The sequence below is a fragment of the Acartia tonsa genome, chromosome 10 (assembly GCF_053477335.1).
Source record: "Acartia tonsa isolate MP-2025a chromosome 10, ASM5347733v1, whole genome shotgun sequence".
NCBI classification, from domain to species: Eukaryota; Metazoa; Arthropoda; class Copepoda; order Calanoida; family Acartiidae; genus Acartia; species Acartia tonsa.
Genome location: NC_137269.1, coordinates 15,596,569 through 15,618,763, shown reverse-complemented (window position 1 = coordinate 15,618,763; position 22,195 = coordinate 15,596,569). Strand labels below are relative to the sequence as shown.

Sequence of the window (22,195 nt, the reverse complement as noted above, 5' to 3'; positions counted from 1 at the left end):
TCAAAAGAAAATATGTAAAAAATATCAATTTTTACTCATTTTTAAGCAATAACGAAATTACAATAAATGACAGTTAAATCAAAATTAGAAGGAGGTATGGCAAATAGAAAATGATATGTAATATGTTGAGTACTTTACCTCCACAAGATATTTTGTGAGCATACCTACATTTCATACTAACAAAGGTTTAAGAATGCAATGGTTTCCTAAAGCATTTAGAATCATGGCGTAAATGAGACAATTTCTTCTGCCAATACTGTCGCCCAATGATCCCCATATGTACCCCCCAATCATCATACCTGAATAAAAGAAGTATATAGAGGAAATTATATTTATAAGTAGCGCAGCAACTAACAAAAAACATTATTTAAATGCAATATGGTCTTTTGGAATAGATACTGTAAGGTCATAGAAATCTATCTTTAATCACATGGAAAACATCTAATATCTCCCATACACTTTACATAACGGACGAATAGACAGTAAATACATTTGTTATTATAGAGTGGCTTTACTACTAAACATTGAAACCCACCAATAAAGAGAATAGCAGACAGCCATCCTTTCATTTTAGAATCCAGGTTCAGGTCACATTCTGCTGAGGGTAACAGGAAGGATATACAAATTATCTAAAAATAAGAACAATTTTTTCAATAATTGGCAGAGCAAAATATGTTGACAATAAGTTATATTCCAACCAGGAAAATTATGTCCTTAGGTACCACAACATCATGCTCTCGTGCACAGATATCCACCAGGCGAGTGTGAAACCTCTAGCGGGAAAATAAAAGGGAAGGTAGTTCTTCTTAATTTCTTGTTATAGGAAGTGTTGACACTCCATTCCAATGCCGCTAATTAAAATAACAATAAAGTTTGCTGGGAAATTATTATACAATACATATTGTGTGAATGGTTTGTATGCATGAACTGAACAAGAACATTGAAATTTCATTGTGTAAAAGGCCACGTAATCGACAACGCAGCAATACACCTCACCTCAATCGCGTCACTGGCGTTTGCCCATCCACAAATGAGAAGTAGAATGTAATGAAATTTTCCATATCCAGTTTTCAAGACAGCTTCCTCGTAGTTTACTGCCTCCTCATCTAAAAAAAAGGTTAAAAGTAACAAAAAATTTATAAATTACCTAGCTAATGGCTTTACCCCTAGCCTCAAATGGTTACAACCCAAGTGACGGTACATTTAATAAATGTTAAAAATAAAAATATTTCTAATGTATTTATGAATATTTTTGTTTGTGGGGAAAGGATATTTTCATGAGGGGGTTTCTAAGTCCTACTCACCAAGATATCATAATAGAATTGTATGACTTTTAGGGATATTCAATTATTATTATTATTTGTAGATGAAAAGAATTTTTAACCAACTAGGTAGCTTTATATGGATCATAAACATTCAAAACCAACTAATAATATAGTTAGAGATTCCAGACAAAGGTTGTGCATTTAAATTTGTAGATTTTTCAGCAACATTTATATAAAGCATTAAATAAAGTGAATAGTAGGGTTAGGCCGGATATCCGGCCATTTTCAATATCCGGCCGGATACCGGATATTAAAACTATCCGGCCGGATATCCGGCAATATAATCTTTTATATTTTACAACAAAAATCTCTGTTTTTTAAAATCATAAATGGCTGTAATTTTCTTATTATTGAAGCTAGAAGAACAATTTTTTCCTTATGTAAATATTATATTAGAAATCTCAAAACATAAATTTTGGCGGTGGCAGCAGTACTTGGTAGCTGCCAGCCGCAAACCGACGGTTGGCAGGTAAACGGCAACGGATTTTATGAAATTGTAATATGTCATGAAGATATATAAAAAAGCCTAAGTTTAAAATTTGAAATCTTCAAGTAAAAATTTGCGGTCACAGGAACCGTTTAAAGATTTCTGGAGACCTGGAGGTTCAGGGCTTGCAGGATTATACCTGGAACCTGAAATCGACTTGAACATCTATATTACATATGAGGATGTACGACTATAGGATATTTTAGTATTAGATAACATGAAATGCTTTGTTTGAGTAAAAAAATACTTTTACTTTTTACCTAAATGACCTTACCAGATTTGCTGGCATCCTGTGCCCGCCAGGAAGGAGTTAGTAAAAAAATTTTAACTCTCAGTTATGTGTCATATCCATATTTCGAAAGTCACTCAGTTATAGCCCATTACCTTTTATACACAGAAAATAGGATATAAAAAAAATAAGGGGGGGGGGGGAGGGCAGGCATTCAACGCCACCTCCCCGCCAATCCTCCAACCATTAGGGGTTGATATTACAGATTGAGGGTAGTAATAGTTGATTAGGATCATGGAAAGAAAACGAAGTTGCCGGTTTCGTCGTTTTTTCACAGTAGCCTTTCTCCTATTTCTAGCCCCTGCGGGGGGCTCTAGCCCTGCGGGGCAATCATTAATATTTACTTAACCTAACCTAACCTAAAATAACCCTTCAAAAGCTACTGTGAAAAATCTCGCTAACCGCTGAACCGATATGGTTCTTCTTGAGAGTGAAGCTTCTTATAGGTCCCAGGGTAGTTTTAGGCTGTTTAATTTTTGTAAAAAAAATCGTTGTAAGGTTATACGTTATTTTTCTGCACTTTCATGTACCTTCTAATATCCCTAGACGCAGTATAATATAAAACACCAGTTTATGAAGAAATTTTTTTTGCGGGATAGTCCATTTCGTGGCAACGCCCCTTAAGGAGCGATTATTCGTATTTTCACAGTAGCTTTCCTCCTATTTCTAGCCCCTTGCGGGGTACTCTAACCTTGCGGGGCCAATTGCCTAACCCTGCGGGGCAATCACCTAACCAATATATATAACCTAACCTAACCTAAAATAACCTATTAAAAGCAATTTTAAAAATACAACGAATCGCCCCTTAAGGTGCGTTGCCACGAAAGGGACTATATCCTTTTTGATACTTTAATATGTAGTAATTTGGCCGGTTATCCGGCCGGATATCCGGTAATTTGGCCGGATAACCGGATATTTGCCGGATATCCGGATATTTGCCGGATATCCGGGCATTTGAAATCAGCCGGATATCCGGTATCCGGCCAAAAAAATATCCAGCCCAACCCTAGACTGAATAGTAGCTCTCGCAAAATTCCGGAAAGTTGTGAGTAAGATTCCAGTCAAATGCGCTTATTCGGCCAAACTGTTTTTAAATATGCATTTAATTATACTATGCGTTTGGTCAACATTAAGGACAATTAGACTTAATAAGCGCAGTTAACTGAAAGCTTACTCTCAATTTTACGGAATATTGCGAAAGCTACTATTCACTTTGTCATTAAAAATGAAAACAGTAGGTAATCAGTATTCTTTGTGGTTTTAGCATGTGTGTTGCGTCAACAAATGTTGAAGAGAATGTTTAAATGTACAAATGTGTACAGATATAAATTTTGTAATTCAAGTCAGATAATCATGTAAACATTTTGATGAAGTCAAATCGAGGTAAAATTTTTACTCTGAATTTTAATCCATGGATGACAACATCCATAAGTAGCGAAGCTAATGAAATAAGAATGAACATCCGAAAAAAATGAACTTCTATATATAGCTGTCTATCTTGAATCACGTTTCTCACATAGCGTTACGGTTTCAGTGATGGACAGACAGACAAAGTAAATTATAGAGTAGCTTTGCTACTGAAAAACATTATATGGAAGTAAGGTGGCTATGGGTAAATTGGTGATCTTAAACAATTCACAATTAAATATGCAACTTTCCTTTTCTTAAAATAAAACACTATTTTCCCTATTTGATTGAAAAACAAAGAAAATAAGTAAAAGTTGTGTACATTACTATGTAAATAAGTAAAAGTACAAAACTAATACTTTGACCTAATTTTAATTTGAACTTAACAATTAACAACAAAAATAATGATAAAAAATGGAAAGAAATTCTATAAATAATAAAATGCATTCATGGTAACTGCAAGTAAAATTTTCAAAAATTACATGTATAGTACACATAAATAACACATTTTTTAATGAAATTAGGAATGTGGTGGTTAATTTTTTTCTTAAATTAAATAAAGACGTTGGTTGCTTAATTTGAACCAACCTTATTTTCTTTATGCCTAACCGAGACTAGGAACTTAACTAGATAAATATAAAAAATCTATACCTTGCAATTTAACGACATAATCTTATATTAACATCAAATGCTTTGCCAAACCAAACAAATTGACAATGACAAAAAATACAAGCTTGTGGAAAACTTTGTATGATTTTTTTGCTTTTATGAAGTTACCGATAGTAGTAAACACTTTGGAACATAGAATGTAAACGAAGTGGCGGGTTTTCACAGTTGCTTTTGATAGTTTATATTATTTTAGGTTAAATAAGGTAAATGTTAATGATTGCCCCGCAGTGGCTAGAAATAGGAGAAAAGCTACTGTGAAAATACGATGAAACCCACTACTTCGTTTTCTTTCGTTGATTAAACACTTTTATATAGGATCTCTCCTCTCCACCTTAGTTATGAGTACAATAAATCCAAAACAGATTTAGAAAGGAAAAATTCTGCGCTACTTATGATCGTAATTATCCCTGTTAGTATTTAATTAATGTGAATGAATTACTTCTATGTGAGGATTTATTTTGTTGACTTTCTCTGTCCATGTCCGAAGTTAAACTGTCCCTTCTGCTAGAAGTTCCGTAGCTAACATTATGATTATTTTTATCATCACTGAGGAGCAGGGAAAGAGGGACATACAAACGGACCGAAATTTGTGATAAGAGTTTCCAAATAATTTCATGCTTTATTAACAGGCGCTTGCGCAGATACAAAGTGGAAAGCAAACCATCCCACTCTCCTTTGGTCATATGGCTGAAATTTCCTCCCGTCTAGGTGCCTTAAACAGCGTTTGAAAATGTAAATTTTTCACCACTGTAACAAGATTATTGGTATTTGAAAATTGATAAAGTATTAAAATACTAATAAGTGTATTTGCAATTAACTGTTCAACATGTTGAGGGGTACAAGAGTGGGGGGGGGGGGGGGGGGGGGCAGGGGTTGAACACTAGAGGATTGAAAAAATCCCATCGCTAAAACCGCTTTAATGCTTAAAGTTTAAAGAGTTTGTTCTATTCTTATATAAAAACTGTTTTTATTTCAATTCATAGTTTTTTTCTCCATTATTTATCCTTCTGTCCCTGCTAAGCAAACTAACATTTTCTTCCTCGTTCATTTTTAAAAATAATTCTTACATCTAAAAATGTTCGAATAGGTAGGATATATGCATTGAAAAAAAAGCAATAAAAATACAACAGCAAAACAAAAGATATATTAATTGTACAACAACCTAATAATCAAACACCATCAAATAATGTGTGAATTTTACCCTTTGGAGATCAGTTTCAAAAGGGGAAATTGAGATGCAGTAAAACTACCAGATTAGAGATTAAATAGGCTAAAATCAATAGGGACCTAAATGTAAAATAGGGCATTTTTGTATCAGGAAAAATCAGTTTTCAAAAATTATGCCTAGTTCCTTTTTTTGAAGATAAATTGACTATGACCAATTTAAAGGGTATACAAAAATGCGTATATTTTTTTAATTCAAACTGCGTGGCTTGCATTAATAGTAAAAAAATGTTATGCATACTGTTAGAATCGTCATAAACTCTAGTATCTGGAAATATAAGTACCATTTTTGTTCTGTTTGTAGTTTAGGAGCTACGTTCAAAAAGGTGAGAAAGGTTAAAAAGTTTTTAAGTCAGTTGGAACATTTTGCCATGAGTTGCTCCTATACTATACGTAGCACAGGAATGGTTTTTATATATCCAAAACCTTAAAATTGGTCATTGTCCATTAATCCTCAAAAATAAGGCACTTTGGAAAAGCTGGTTTTTAAAGCATAATTTGTTGAAAACCATGATTTTTTTCCTGATACAAAATGCCCTACGTCAATGAAGAAAATAAGATATTGATTATTACCTTCTGTCAATGGTAAGTGGGTTAAATAAAGCCATACTTTTGTTCCATTAAATAAAAATACGCTGTATTATTAAGAATTCAATCGGATCATAGGTTAGCAAGTCTTAACGGACTAACAAAAACCTTTACATCTTCATATAATAGGATAAATCCATAAGTTAAACAGTTAGTGCAATAATAATAATACGTTAAAGTTTTACAAATACACAAACTGACACAAATTAATCTGTAGAAGCTTTACTTTTAGAAAATAATTCACAAATATATTGTAAAATTATTATGAAATGTAAAGCCGAAACTAAATTTATGAAATGTAATAAGAAGCCTTACTTACACCACAATAAGACGTTTCTAACATTTAACATAAACTTTTTTTAATAGCAAAATATCAAGTAGTTTATCGTAACTATGCTAAGGGGGAGGGGGGGTTGACACATTTGCGTAAACCTGGCACCTAGGCTTTATCTTTGGACTGAGAGGATAGGTTATTAATGATAGAATCATTCTTATATGATGAATTTCACGAAGTTATAAGATTTTTGGATAGGATTCCAGGTTCCGGAGCTCCAGGCCTCCAGGTGGTCTCTGGACAGGTAAAAAAATAGAAACATTCTTATTTGAAAAGTTAGAGGTAAGTTTATGAAACAACATAAGCTTCTTTTAATATATTATTTACATATTTGAAGAAAAAAATTACAATCGGCAGGTGCTGCAGGCCTCCAGGTGGCCTCTGGACAGGTAAAATTACAATCGGCCTGCAGCACCTGAACCTGGAGGCCGATTTTAATTTTTTCTTAAAATATGTAAATAATATATTAAATGAAGGTTATGTTGTTTTATAAACTTACCTTTAACTGTTCAAATAAGAAATTTTTATTTTTTACCTGTCCAGAGGCCACCTGGAGGCCTTCAGCACCTGTACCTGAAGGCCGATTGTAATTTTTTCTTCAAATGTGTAAATAATATATTAAAATAAGCTTATGTTGTTTCATAAACTTACCTCTAACTGTTCAAATAAGATTAATATATTTTTTTACCTGTCCAGAGACCACCTGGAGGCCTGGAGCCTATCTAAAAAATCTTATAACTTCGTAAAATTCATCACATAAGAATAATTTTATCATTAATAACCTATCCGCTCAGTCCAAAGATAAAGCCTAGGTGCCAGGTTTACGCAAATGTGTCAAAACTTCCCCCCCACCCTTGTTGATTGGTAGTTATTTGTTTACTTTTAATACAGCAATTATATATAGAGGTCTATCCGTCAGACTAATCCTATGTCATTGAATTTTAAAAACATATTTTGATCATTAAATTGCAATTTACAAACTAAAGTCTTTTATAAATGTTTGGAATATTTTGTGTCTCAATGTCACTAATTTAGGACTGTACTGTCCTGGTTTCGTCAAACATACATACATGATTTTGCTCTATAACTTAGGTGTTACATACAGTAAGACCCACAAAAAAGTATGTTCTCTATGCATTTCAACATCCGAGGATATAAAAATATTTTTTTTACATCAATTAACAGAAGATATTTTTGAAGCCAAAGTTTGAAAAAAGTGATCGAGAAACTGGATATTGCTAAATATTTCTTAGTTTTTTTTATTAGTAGGTATATTACATGTTTTTCAAATACAAATACTTTATTGTGGGTCTCACTGTGTTTAACGTATAGTATTCTAGACAGTTATCTAGTGAAAATTATTTCCACTGTATAAACACTTAAGAATGAGAAAGGAGGTGTAATATGAGTTTTTATAGATAAGAAATCGTCCAACTAATATTATATTGTCAATATTTTCAATACTAAATTCAACAAGGCACGCCAGCCGCCGCAGCCGTAGTAGTTGACCGCAACTTAATTTAAAAACAATTTTAGCCTTTGCAAGAGTTTTTAACAAACCACAGATGATAAGATGACATCTTTCTTTAAAACTACTTGCTAATTTGTTTTACTTCCCAGTCGTTTCTCAGGACAATTCTATCATGTCTAAAATAACAATTAGGGCTATTAGTTACGGACACGTACGGACAAGCATTCCCTATTTATAAAAAAGCTTCGCTTTTAACAAGATCAGTAACTGTAGGTATATAGAATAACTCTAAATATTACAATTAGATTCAAGTGCCAAAATTTTTAACATCTTTGTTTATTGGCTAATAAAATGATATTCACAAAATTTCATAAAATCTAATTTCACATGTAATCTTGAAGATTTAAGAATTTACTATCACATATAGAGATCTATATTTAAACTAAGTACTACTAATGTGATATTTAGATCTGTAAACATACTATTCATTAGGTCTTTATATAATTCAAATTATGTAATATGTTTATCAAAACTTATCTATTTTATATATATTTATGCTTTTAAAAATTAAAATCATTAAAATGCCATACAATTTATATTTTATTACTTTACAATATAAAGAAGAAGAAGAAGATGACCAAAGGAAACGCAGACCTAACTATTTAATCGAAAAAGATCAATGAAGTATGTATGATAGATAGGTTTTCTTTTTAAATACCTATCGAATCCAATTGTAGACATTTTTCTAATTGAAAATTTATTACAAAATAAGGAAGTGATAGTTATAGAAAGTGTTAATTAAGGACAGCTTATTATAAACTAGCTATACTACTTTGGAAAATTTATTTCTATGTGATTTTTTTACTCGTATTAAGAATTTAATATACTAACCTTTTTTCTCAAGAAGCTTTAGATCTGGAAACTTTAAATTATACCCCCCAAATGATGATAACAAAATGGATTCAAATTTTTTGTTTAAAAGTTTGAACACTAATGATTTTGTTCCATTCATCAAAATTCAATAAAATCATACAAATTTTTTAAGCCAACTTATAAGTTACAGTAATTACAGTCAGATGTTCCAAAAATATCTGATTACGAGATTTTTACACCAGTCACAGCCCCTTGATTATAACATATAAGGTGTCTTAATCTTAAAAATTAAGTACCGGCGCTACTTTAAATTCAAATTGTCCTTGTAGTCCATGTGTTTTTACACGAAGAAAAGTTTTATTAATTTACGTAAATTTCTAGATAAAGGTATATTATGACTTTGTAAATATCACAGATTAGAGGACTCTAACTAAATTAAATAATAAACAATAATGACAACATCCACAAGTGGCCAAACACAAAAAATCATAGATGGACAAACAGAAAGAAAATCACGAGACCTTGAAAATTAAGGTTTATGTCTTTTGGCCGACAGACAAACGAACAAGGCAATATTAGATTATATGCGCATATGTCAAAGGAATCTTCACCAAAAATATAAAAATATAAGATTTTATGTATTAATATTTTGAATGAAAATCATTTTAAAAATTCTAACTTGTACATTTTCCTGAAATATTTAATTCCTAGAAACTTGAATTTCAAGAGATAAACTTGTATAGTAGGTACCATTAACTTTAAAACGTTGATAATAAATATCTAATAATTGCAAATATTAAGTATATAGTGTACAAATAATAATTACAGGGATATTTCTGCAACTATACAGATGAAAACACAATTTCTTTAGCCAAAGTATTCTGCCCAAAGCAAATTTGCTTTTCTTTGTATAAGCGATGCTTTTCTATAATTAGGGTCGGTTCGTCCGTCCGTAAGGGACAGTTAGCACTTTTCGTTAGTTTAAACAGGTTAGAATTGTTCTATCGATTTTAAACTTAACATGATGATTCCTGAAACAATTAGGTATGATTTAGAAAGCGTAGCAACTCTACACTCGTTACTAGAAAGTCCGGACAAGGCCTAAAAATGTAAGTATGTCCTTAAATAGCAAATATCTAAGCAAATTTGCAACAAATTAAATTACAATTTTGGTTAGACTTGTGCATTAATATTCTGCATAATATTCGGTTTTGACACTCTACAAGTGTTAATGTTGTTCAGAGCTTCGCTTTTATGGATGTTGTCACCCTTGTTTAATCAAAAAAGCTATCTTGATCAAATCTAAAAATCATTTACTTTAGCTATATTTTGTAATAATTAGAGCAGAAATTAAGAAGGGGTATGAAAAAACCATGGAAATATTATTGATTAACCTTTTTGAAATATTTAGGAATAGCTATTTATCGCATCGTATTATAGACAGCTTTCCGCAGTTATTAAAATGAAAAATTATAGAAACCAGTTTTGTTATCCCGGTCATTCGTATAAATCCTATGTTTTTAATTTTAAAAAAGGTGGAAAATTATCTATTATACAATGATATACATGATTTTTTAGTATGGTTGAGAACCGTTTCTAATACACTGGATATTAATCGTTTCGAAGCCATACTGGAAAATTATTTCTTTTCATACTTCTAAAAGTTATTTTTTTTATCAAAACATAACATATGTGATTACTTAAATCCTGTACATACATAATACATGTGTATATGAAATTAAGGGAGTTTTATAATAAAAGTTTATAGCAGTTAGTTACAATACTCGCATATACAAACATTAATACAGCTTATCTACTTACACATATTATATAATCTGTAATATTACACAAATAAATTAAATGAGTAATTTTAATATAATTAAAGAGAAACAAGGGTGGTAACGTCAAAATTAGCATATTTAAAGTTTGGGAGTTTGCAGTTCAACAGTTATTTGTTACTGTTGATAACACACATTATGAAAACAAGATAACATGTTAAAAATTCGCGAGTAAAGCTGAAAAATTGCATCTGGCGGCTATCATTCAGTTGCCAAACCGCCAATTTAAAAAGACAAAATTTTTCATATAGAATATTCTTAGACTGACAAATAGCAAAAAAAATAGAGCTCTATCGTGTATAGGGGCATCAGAGCGCACTGTTTACGTGAAAGTGTACAAGCCCCCCCTCCCCCTTTATTGCAAATACCTGTCGAAGTTCAGATCATGTATTGTTTATGTGTGTGCGTTTAACGAATAGCCAACAAATAGAACGTCCAGAATCTAGGACATGTATAGTAGCTTCGCTACTAAAAATACGTTTTATATATATTTAAAATTGACTTTTGATCTTATGATTCTAATTATCCGAAGTTTCATAAAAAATGTTGACAAACTTAAATCTTTGTGCTAATTTAAGGTAAATAAAAGTTATTCAACTAAAAAACTAGGATGACTATATCCAACATTGGCAACCCTTGTTAATAAACTTTTCAAGTCTGAGAAGTGACTTTTCTTATCACCTTTGTGACTCAGTTGAAACATGTGATCAAATGCAGGGATCTAAAGGGATAAAGAAAATGGACGATAAATTGACGTACATGCCATATGGTGGTTTTTAAATTAATATCTACATCAAAACAAGAATGACAATATCAATAAGAAGCAAAGCACAGAAAAAATGTGAAAAGAATAAAATGATTTATAATATAGAGCTGATGTTTAGTTGTCATAACAGCAAAAAGAAAGAAAGCGAATATGCAAAAACTCAAAGAAAATCACGAAACCCTTGAAAAAAGAAGTTTTATATCTTTTAAACCAAGACCGACAGACAGACGGACAAAATAACGTAGGTATAGACATATAAAATAATTGAGTGACTTTGATACTGAAAGATTTATAACTAAATTGCATTTCATATTTAGTTTTATGTTTGGAGAATATGAGGATTTGTTGGAAAGATATACACAAGCAAAAAATTGTGGATTTAAGGTAATATCTTTATTAGATTTCCATTAATAAATTTTTGTAATCAATTTTTCTAAGTAAGCAAGGACAAAAATATAAATAGTGGATCAATAAAAAGCTACTTTATTTTCATGCAAAACAGATTGCAATTGATTTTTTGAAGGCATTGCAAAAATTATTAACTATCCGCCAAAGAAATTAAAGTTATTTTAGCCATTTCTGTACAGAGATATAAACGGAACAAACACATTTATAAAGGATTTTCAGAAAAAGGAATAGTTATTTATCACATCGTATTATTAACAGCTTTCCGCGTCTATAAAAATCAACAATTTTAAGATTAATGACTCAGGGCTAACAAAACTGGTTTTAATATTACGTTTGTACAGTTTTATATTCAGTGTGGCTTAGAGCCAGTTCTGATCCACACTGAATCGGTTGCGAAGCCATACTAGAAATAAACGTAACAACTTGCTTTAATATTACAGGCAGTTGAATGTGCGTTTCCTTACAATATACCAATAGATGTTCTTAGGACAAAATTACAAGAAACTGGTTTAAAACAGGTATTCACAGATCAAGTCTCTATGTAGCCAAAAATCTTCTAAAAAGTTTAAGATCTTAAGTAGTCTTAAAATATTTATTTGAAACACATATTTTTTTTTTTTGGGGGGGGGGGAGGGGATGGCGCCACCCTTTTGAGTGAAGCCACTAGTATAACAGGCTGCATGTTAGGTTTTACTAAACACAGAACCAGGCCAAAATTTGGGCTATGCTGGAAGAAAAGGGGAAGAAGATGCATTTATGGAAAGTTTGAAGCTATCTTTGCAATACTGCGAAGCAACAGGGTAAGCTTGGTTAGATGCGAAGCATCTCTACAGTTTATGGTCATACATACATTTTTCAACATGCAAAAATAGATTTTCGATACAGATTTAATGTTTCTAAAATCGAAGATTTTTATATTGCATTATCCCCAAAGAATTGACAGAAGTTTTGGAATATCCTGATATATTGTTTAGAAATATTTCAACATAAAGGGGGGGTTAATGCAACCATTTCGTAATAAATATATAAATGGCACTTAGAATTCGAATTTCAATCTGAAATTTTGCATGAGTAATCCTTAGTAGGTATATTTTCCCTAAATCGAACAAAAAGTTGGAAAAGTAACGTCTAACGGCTCAGCCGTTAAGCCATTTTTTGGCTATTTTCAAGGCCACATGAAACCTATCTCCACATAATTCTCTTTGCCGCTCCAAAACGTTTTCAAACGGTTCTAGCCTGTAGTTGCTGGTACTAGAAATCTAAAAAATGTTTTTTTGTATCATTTCAAACGTTTTAAAGCAAAAAATGTTTCAAAAAGTTAATTCCTACCTAATTTATAACAAATTTGCCCTGAAAATAGCCAAAAAAAAACGGAGTGGGGACAAAACCGCGACAGGGACAAAACCGCGACATAACAAAACCGCGACAGGGTTAAAACCGCGACAGTGACAAAACCACGACAGTTACAAAACCGCGACAGTTAAAAAATAACAGAAATATAACTATGTAGGATTTTTTTTGTAGAAATACATGGCCGCAGCACTCGGCCCCCTGGCCTGCCTAGCCGCGGGCGCTTGGCCCCCTTGCCCATAACCTAACCTAACCTAACTATTGTAAAAAATCTACCAACCCCTTTTTGTAAAATCCACGAAATTCTAAACTATAAATAAGTTAATGTACATTAAACATTTAAACATATAGGTTAGGTTAGGTTATAGGCAAGGGGGCCGAGCGCCCGCGGCTAGGCAGGCCAGGGGGCCGAGCTCTGCGGCCATGACCTTCTAACATTAAGATTTTTTTTATTATAGATTTTTTTGCAATGTCGCGGTTTTGTCCCTGTCGCAGTTTAGAAATGCTAAACGGCTGAGCTGTTAGCCATTACTTTTTCAACTTTTTGTTCAATTTAGGGAAATTAAACCTACCAAGGATTCAGGTATAAGGTATAACCAACAAGAGAAAAAATATAAAACAATATTTGGGGGGCAAATGGAGAGGTCGTCAATTTTACAATGTGTTGCCCCCCAACAACAGCTAAAAAACAAGTATAGGTTTCGTGATTTTTTTCGAATTAATTTCGTTATTGGTATAAGCTGCCAAGGATTACTCATGCAAAATCTCTGATCGAAATTCGAATTCTAAGTGCCATTTATACATTGATTACGAGATGGTTGCGTTAAACTCCCCCCCCCCCCCCCGGGCCCCCATACACCATGATGACGGGTAATAAAAATCTTAAAATTGAAATGACGCAAATGACGCAAATTCTGACGCAAATTCTGAACGCAATTCTCACGTTTATCTAAAAATGCAACATATAATAATAGCTATTAAAACAATTTTCATGCATAACTTTTATCTTATTAGGATAACAATTAAATAAGAAAAATATTTTTACCATATGAAATTCGTGATCAAACACCTAATTGAAAAAAAATACAAGACATAGCTTTTATTTTAAGAAAGACTAGGGGCAACGGACGCCCCCAAGAAGCCTCTAGGTGTTCTTAAGGTGGGAGGGGGATAAGTCAACCGCCCTTCTACTTTTTAACTGAGTTTTAATAAGAAATATTCAGAAAAAAAATTTGGGGGTGTAATTTTAAATTGGGAGGGTGGAGATACGCTCTCCCAAAATAGTTAAAAACCTTCCCTGTACCTAAAAAAAAGCTTAATTGTAAAGGAAAACCAAACAGATGTCATTTTTTAACAATTTTATAAAAAAAAACATTGGCGCACTTGTATAAACACCTTATCGCTAACAAGTTTTGGAATAGATAATCCAGAACCATCCAGTTCAAAGGGAATGCAGAAAGAGAGGGGGTGATTCTAGTTTGAAGACATCCGAAAATAGTTATGATCGAGATCTCCCTTCATCATACACCATATCATACTTAAATTTAAGACAATCATGATTTTTATTTCATTTTTTACCTTACTAATAACCAAAATATTTAAATGTTGTTTTTAAACTTAAAATCTATAGGTGATACTTACAATTAACATTAAATGTTTTTTTTATAGAGCTGGACTACTGCATATAATGAGGAAGGAAATGAGAGAAGCTTTTATTTACATATCTTAACAGATAAAAATTCTTGACATATCTTTTAATTCTTATGTAATCTGCGTTTTCTTCAGTGCAACAACTCTATAATTTTTAATTGTCGGTCGATCAATTCCACCAATTAATTAATAGAATTTAAAGATCCCAATAAATAATATTCCTACATTTTTTGTCCCAAATTATTTAATGTTAAAATCTACTATTTTAACCTGAAATTGCTACCTATGTATATAATTTTCCTTGTTCTTAATTAAATATGTCAATTTGATTTACTAAAATATGATTATTAAGAAGTACTACGTATTATGTCATAATTAAATAAAGGACAGATAACAAATAGTCTTCTTGTATCATAGCTATTCTTAATTTTTTTCAATATGCCCTTAATCGTTTTTGAACATTTTTATTAGAAAACATTAAGAAACTGTCCTAAGTTAAAGTAGCTGGATATGTGTCCAGGAAGATCTTGGATCTATTATTTCTATAATATTTGGACACATTAATTTATTTGTAGATTTTTAGCTACTTACAACAGAGAGCAGAGAGGCATGTAACATGCCCTACCAGAACAATTTTAAATGCTAAAACTAAATCTAAACTTCATTTTCTTAGATAAAGCCCTTAGTTTAATAAAAGACAAATGCATATGCTATTAGAGATTTTTTATCCTTGTTTTCTCCTTAAATAATTTCGAGAAATAATTGTAATTCTAAAATATTTAACTACGATTTTTTCAAACAAAATAAAGCTTTTCCTTATGTTAGTGGAAAGAAACAAGAAGGCGTGACTGAGGTAGTATACAATATTTTTGATAGCGCAGGAAGTATTAGTCCAACTGTACAAGGATGGCAATAACATTGTGTTCTGCAATGATAGGAAATGTCTCCTGTAGCATAAACTACAGACCAACAGACTAAGTAATACATAGTTAATGTGCTCTCATTTGTATTAGGAATCTTGACACAAAAAATATCTTCAATAGAAACAGAGAAAAAGTTTGTGACGGCCAGACGGACATTTCGAATTATTGAGTAGATTATAATAAGACTAGAATAATTTATTATATTCACTGTCAAACACAAAATTTTAATCATCTTTAGCTGATAATATTTAGGAAGAAGTGAGGGAAACCCTTATCAAAAACCTTGTAAAAGCTTTGCCATTACTTAAAGAAAAGGGTAAGAAAAAGGGGGGGGGGGGGGAAATGTGGTGACTCGTGCCACGATATACCAGCAATTTTATTTTGGGTGCTACTCCCTTAGTTTTAGAGATAATTGGGTGAAATCTTTTGTGCTGGGTCACTAATTACCCCAACTAGTGGTATCTTTCAAAAAAAACGGCGGCGGGTCCGCCGCTCCCGCCGTTCGCCGCCATTTTCCGCCGCCGCCAAAAAAAATTTTTTATTGCATTTCTCGCCGAATTAGACAATTTGGAAAAATAGTAAAAAATATTTGAATAAAAAATGGCGGCGGTACCGCCGCCGCCGCCAAAATTTTTTTTATTGCATTTCTCGCCGAATTAGGCAATTTGGAATCATTTGAGACCATGTTATTTTTTTCAAAAATTTTTCCCCTTATAACCAACCGTTTATCAAGGTATATCTTAAATTCAGTGCCTCTCCTAAGCTTTTAAAGATATTGAAACAAAACCTTTTGAGGTAGATCAGTAAAAAATATTTGAATAAAAAATGGCGGCGGTACCGCGGCCCCCGCCATTTTCCGCCGCCGCCGCCAAAATTTTTTTTATTGCATTTCTCGCCGAATTAGGCAATTTGGAATCATTTGAGACCATGTTATTTTTTTCAAAAATTTTTCAAATTGCCTAATTCGGCGAGAAATGCAATAAAAAAAATTTTTTTGGCGGCGGCGGAAAATGGCGGCGAACGGCGGGAGCGGCGGACCCGCCGCCGTTTTTTTTGAAAGATACCACTAGTTGGGGTAATTAGTGACCCAGTCCAAAAGATTTTACCCAATTATCTCTAAAACTAAGGGAGTAGCACCCAAAATAAAATTGCTGGTATGTCGTGGCACGAGTCACCACATTTCCCCCCCCCCCCCTTTAATAATGTAAAATAACATCAATTGACAATAGGTCAAGACATCGAATCTAATTTGATTTCTAGTAGCATAGCTGCTCTATATTTACATATGAAGCCATTAGAAACTGTACACACGCAATCTACAATGAACAGACTATGCACAAACTATATACCTTATTTTTATTAGCTTATTGTTACTGCACTTCTTTTTAGTTTAAATTAGGGATGGCAATCCGTCAAGTTTTTGGACCGGATTCGGATTCTTACTAAAATCCGTCCAAAAAAAGGCGGATTCCCGCGGATTCCGGATTCTTATTTTTGGCGAATTCCGGATTCGGATTCCGGATTCTAGCAATATTTTGAAAGGCTTTTTTTTTTAAATTAAAAAATTTAAGTGCTACATATGTCCTAAAAATTAATATTCTTGGTGTTCTCTATAAGTCACTTCCGAGAATCGAACCAGATTGTAAAAGATATTATATATAATGATGATAATCTTTTGCCTTCAAAAAGGTGGAGTTGAAAGAAAAAACTCAAGACGCTAATTTTAGCCTACCAATTAAGAATCCAAATCCGCTATTAAAAAACGAATTCCGGATTCGGAATTTAAAATTGGCTAAAAATTGGGCGGATTCCGGATTCGGATTGTCAACCCTAGTTTAAATGCAAGAAAAATGACGTACAGAAAGCAAATTATGAAGTAGCTTTTCTACTTAAACACGAGACAGATGCACTAAAATAAAATTTTTCCTTTTTTAAACTATATCGCCAATAAGTCATCTTTTTTTGCTGCAAAGCAACTCTAAAATTGGGGTATTTCTTGCTAACTTCAGCGTGGCCACAACCAAAAATATACTGATACTGAACAAAAAAACATGAAATACTGAAAATACTTAATCCTAAAATAAGAAAAAATACTGAAATACTGAACAAAAAAATACAAATACTGAATATTTTTTTCCTCATTTCAAAACTTTAAATCTAGCACAGCTTTATAATTATGGGTACATCTTAAAGATCCTTAACATTTCTTTATTTTTCTAAGGTGTTATTGGATTACTGGAGCCTATAAACCAAAACTCCATCCCAGGATACAATATGGATAATTATCAATTAGCCGCTGGAATTATAAGGTGGGAATATCTGTTGTTTCCAAAGTATTTGGGTGTGTGACTCGTCAGATCTCTAAAATGTCAGTGTTCACCTTTTATGGCCTGGGAAAAATAATCATCTTCCAACCTCTTTTTTTTTTATAATTAACCGAAAAATTATGATCGACAGTGCAGTGATAAAATAGAAATTTAATGAAAATTAGGTAGATACCTATGCAAAGATAAATCTTAGGTATATAGACAAAGAAAAAAATCTTACTATCCAATTTTTTTCTCCAAAATACATAAAAAGATTAAATGAACGAATGCTAAATTGTTTATTAGGGAATTAGATGATCCAAATCTACGGCTTCAGTTAGATGTATTTCACATGCAGCAAATCCAAGTAACATTTTCTTAATAAGGGGGCCGGGGGGGTATTCTTTAGAGCAGTACAGACAGACTGACGGACCAAGTTAGAGTTCACAAAAAGTCGATTGACTAATGACTAATGACAGCAGCTGAGGAAATCAAATTTTTCCTTTAGAAATCAAATGACCGCCTGGGTAATACGATAGCCGGATGGAGTAAATTATGAATTGAATTTTTAAAAGAAAAATTTAATTATACAGTCTTTTATCTCGAATAGCAACTGAGAAAATCAAGTTTCCCCCTAAACGTAGCTGCCTGACAGACAGACGGGCATTTATAATTATAGAGTAATTTCACTACTTAAAAAGTATCACTTTGCCTCTATTAAATGAAGTTTGAATTTAAAGGGAAACCTAACCAAATCCATGGAAGAGTTATTGCCTATAACTGGCCACATCCAAGTTGCTCAGGTAAACTTTTAAATTGATGACCCAGGTAACCGTTTTTTTGTTAGGCAAAGGGAAATTTTATTTTACAATCCTTATAATAAAGTATAAGGATCTCTGTCTGTGTAAGTGTCTGCCGGTACCGAAAGATCTTGCTAACATCTTGACCGATATGGTTCTCCTTTTACAGTGTAGCTTTTCATTGGTCTTGGGAAGGTTGATGGCCCTCCCAAGAGATATCGCAAAAATATAAAAAAATATTTTTAAAGTCCCGCTAGGCAGCGCCAATATAAAAGGGTGAGAGGTGACTTCCGCCCACCCCCCAATACAGCATGCAGTCAAATCATGAATACTTTTTTGAGGGTAGCAATCGTTTTTTTCTGGATATTTTTAGGTACCTGCCAGAGATGAACCTAATAGGCCAGGTATTCTCATATTTTAATAGTGGGAGAGGACAATGGCAGAATTTCACGTGAAAGAATTGGGGAGGGAGAGTTGATTAATTCAACGTCCATTGTCCTACACAAAATCAATTGCAAGCAAATTCAATAAATTATTAATTATACCCGCTCTAAGCAATAATTGTTTAGTACCAATCTGTTTATCAAAAATATTCTTTTTTTTTCTTTCAATACATACCTAGGTAAAGTACCTATCCAAAATCATTAAAAAAATTCTAAATTTAAGAAAGAACCCAGTAAAAGAATAAAACTTTTATGTATCATTTTCTTTATTGATAACAATCAAAGCATGCTTTATTGCCATATAAGATACAGAAAAATATTTAATTTGTCTATAGAAATATTTATGATAATAAGAAAGTTTCTTGAGATGCCATAGCTTAATTATTAAATAACATTTTAGGGGAAACTGATTATAGATATGTTTTCGACCTTCTCAAGGAGAAAGAGTACAAGGTAAAAGATTTTTAATCTTAATAAATTTTTGATGGATTTAATTCAAACCTTAGAACTTCTTTAGCAGTGCATCTATTCTATACAATTTTGTTATATTTTAAAGCTTTCTGTATATTGAACCTAACATTTAAATTTTAGTTAATATCTTTTACAGATGTAATTGACTTGATATGACACCTTTTTGTTCTTGCTAAAAACTTTAAAGTTAAATCGAAAGCCCGGCATTATTGAAAATTATCGCCCCTGCTTTATTAAACAATTAAAACTATTTTACTTGTTAGGGATGGATAGGATTGGAATATAAGCCCAACATGGACACAGTAGAAGGAAAACATGCATTAGTTTTAATTAAATTTTTACAAAGCATTCTACTAGTCGTAAGTTGTATCTTGTTGAGTACGTACCAAGTATATTTAAAGCTTAATCTTTACATAGCTTACTAAGTTGCTACACACAAAAATGCGTAGTAAATGTTGGAGAAAAAATTAATCTAGTGAGTGACATAAAATACCTACCTACCTAATTTCAAATTCAATAATTGAATATACCTACAAGCTACTCAAGTTAAAAAAAAACCAATCTTTTCAAAATTTCAATAAAAGATAGTAAATACAGTAAACTTAATTACATTTTTACACATAAAAGAACGGTTTAATGATAATAAAATGAAACTATATGCATAAACTACAAGTGGAGGAGTAGCACAGCTACTGTAAGCATAGATGTTAGCTTAGTGCTACTATGTAAACACGTAGCATTTAGCCATTTTATTTAATTTGTCGGACTGAGATACCTACGGAATAAACCAAGTTTTTGATTGGCAGCACTTAAAATAATGCATGTCTACAGGTTTGGTATGGATTGAAGAAATGGGCCTAAAACTTTGATCATCATATATTTACTAAAAATGTTTTGTAATCGTAAATAAATAACATAATAACATCCTGTAATAAACAAATAAAACTTTACATGATTACCTAGATAAGAGGGTGGGAAGTTCTGACACATTTGCGTAAACAGTGAGTATAGGCTTTATCTTTGGACTGAGAAGATAGGTTATTAGGGATAAAATCATTCTTATATGATGAACTTCCCCCAGATTTAAGATTTTTTGGATAGACCTCCAGGTTCCGGAGCTCCAGGCCTCCAGGTGGTCTCTGTACAGGTAAAAATGAAAAAAAAAATTTTTTTAAGAGTAAGATGTCAGCTTATGAGACAAAATATGTATGTTTTTTCTTCAAATATGTGAATAACAATCAAAAAGAAGCATATTTTGTTTTATAAATTAATCTATAACTCTTCAAAAAAAAATCTTATTTTTAATTTTTACATGTACAGAGACCACCTGGAGGCCTGGAGCTCCGGAACCTGAAGGCCTATCCAAAAAATCTTAAATCTGGGGGAAATTCATCATATAAGAATGATTTTATCCCTAATAACCTATCTTCTCAGTCCAAAGATAAAGCCTATACTCACTGTTTACGCAAATGTGTCAGAACTTCCCCCCCCCCCTTTGATTTTTTTACTCAAACTTTTAATAACCTTAGATGTATAAACAAAAAAGATCTAATTTGGGTGTTCATAAACCAGATCATGTCTCATTCTTTGTCTGCAAGTCCTAACAAAACAAATAAATTACAACGACTTTAGGAAGCGTTTATCGGGTCGTGAAAAGATCTTATCACATTCAAACTAGCGTTCCCGTTCTCACTTTGAACTAAATACCAAAAACGCATTAAAGAAATGAACAGACAAACAGAGATATAATTATAGAGTATCATTACTAAAGCTTTGAAAACCAAACCTGAGTCGGAGTCGAAATTTTTCATAAGTAATTTAGTTTCATGATCATCAGTGTTAGCCGCCATAACTGGGCTACGGTTTGACCGCATCACCGTATTTTGATATGACCACTTTGGCATAACCTTTCAATTCTTAGATTATCACATTTGAATTTTAACTAAACTTTTAAATTTTAACAGCCAACCCATTTTTATTCTTCTGAAAGCAACAGTCATGATTCAAAGACAGGTCTTAAAGATCTTTAATTTTGATTAAAAAATATGAACATCCCTTTTTGACCGCCAAAAATAAGTAGTGCAAAAAGCCCCAATTTTTTCACCTTAAGTAAAATTTCATTTTACAAGGTATTTATCACTCTGTGCTTCTGGATAATGAAACTTAAAGGTGGATCCTATATGATAAGAAAACTCAACTAGTTGCATTTTTACTATTATTTTATCTGCTACCACTAATATTGTTAGCTACGTTTTGCAACTTCCCAGAAGTATTTTTTAAATTTTAATTAATCTTTATTTTTCAAGAAAGCATTTCCGTTAAAATGCTATCTATACATTTAGAAAAATCAGATAGAATTTTTGTTTTCATTAAGTGTTTTACTACATTCTATAAAACTCTAGTTTGCTGATAGTTCAGGTGCCACCTTTAACTTTCTCCAAACAGACACACGACGTGTAATATTTTTTTTACATATACTATGCAAATAAAAAAAACCTTATCATTTATTCATTTTTCAGAAAACATCTGAAAGTTGTGATCCATCAAAGAAATAGTAAATAACAATGCTAAAA

General features: G+C 32.1%; 2 protein-coding genes across 5 annotated transcripts in view; one reads left to right on the top strand and one right to left on the bottom strand.

Moving 5' to 3' along the window:
• LOC145329522 (synaptic vesicle glycoprotein 2A-like) overlaps positions 1–22,190 on the bottom strand; it is a 32,826-nt gene extending 10,636 nt beyond the window's left edge. The window contains exons 1-5 of one of the 4 annotated variants that reach the window (XM_080173740.1): positions 22,048–22,190; positions 21,409–21,771; positions 997–1,106; positions 536–629; positions 209–299 (exon numbers count right to left, since the gene is read on the bottom strand). In XM_080173740.1, coding sequence (XP_080029866.1) covers positions 209–299; positions 536–629; positions 997–1,106; positions 21,409–21,526 — 413 coding nt within the window. In that variant the 5' untranslated portion in view covers positions 21,527–21,771; positions 22,048–22,190. Of the gene's footprint in view, positions 1–208; positions 300–535; positions 630–996; positions 1,107–4,616; positions 4,876–5,193; positions 5,241–21,408; positions 21,785–22,047 lie in introns of those variants that run through there. The other 3 variants (XM_080173741.1, XM_080173739.1, XM_080173738.1) reach the window with 3 other exon arrangements.
• Positions 10,883–20,580, top strand: Gip (hydroxypyruvate isomerase-like protein Gip). The gene is made up of 14 exons (XM_080173743.1): positions 10,883–11,083; positions 11,589–11,655; positions 12,120–12,197; positions 12,367–12,479; positions 14,698–14,721; positions 15,505–15,532; positions 15,855–15,918; positions 17,824–17,911; positions 18,215–18,275; positions 18,649–18,711; positions 19,082–19,112; positions 19,552–19,604; positions 19,886–19,932; positions 20,455–20,580. The coding sequence occupies exons 1-14, from the start codon at positions 11,049–11,051 to the stop codon at positions 20,489–20,491; spliced, it is 789 nt and encodes a 262-aa protein (XP_080029869.1). The 5' UTR covers positions 10,883–11,048; the 3' UTR covers positions 20,492–20,580.
• Positions 22,191–22,195: the final 5 nt, after the last annotated feature.

What these genes read in the sequence shown, in the direction of transcription:
- Gip (XM_080173743.1), top strand. Translation starts at nt 11,049, where the DNA reads ATGTTGACAAACTTAAATCTTTGTGCTAATTTAAG. An exon ending in AACAAGAAGGCGTGACTGAG is followed by an intron (nt 15,533 to 15,854) that starts GTAGTATACAAT and finishes GATAATATTTAG; the next exon opens with GAAGAAGTGAGGGAAACCCT. An exon ending in TTAGCCGCTGGAATTATAAG is followed by an intron (nt 17,912 to 18,214) that starts GTGGGAATATCT and finishes ATTGTTTATTAG; the next exon opens with GGAATTAGATGATCCAAATC.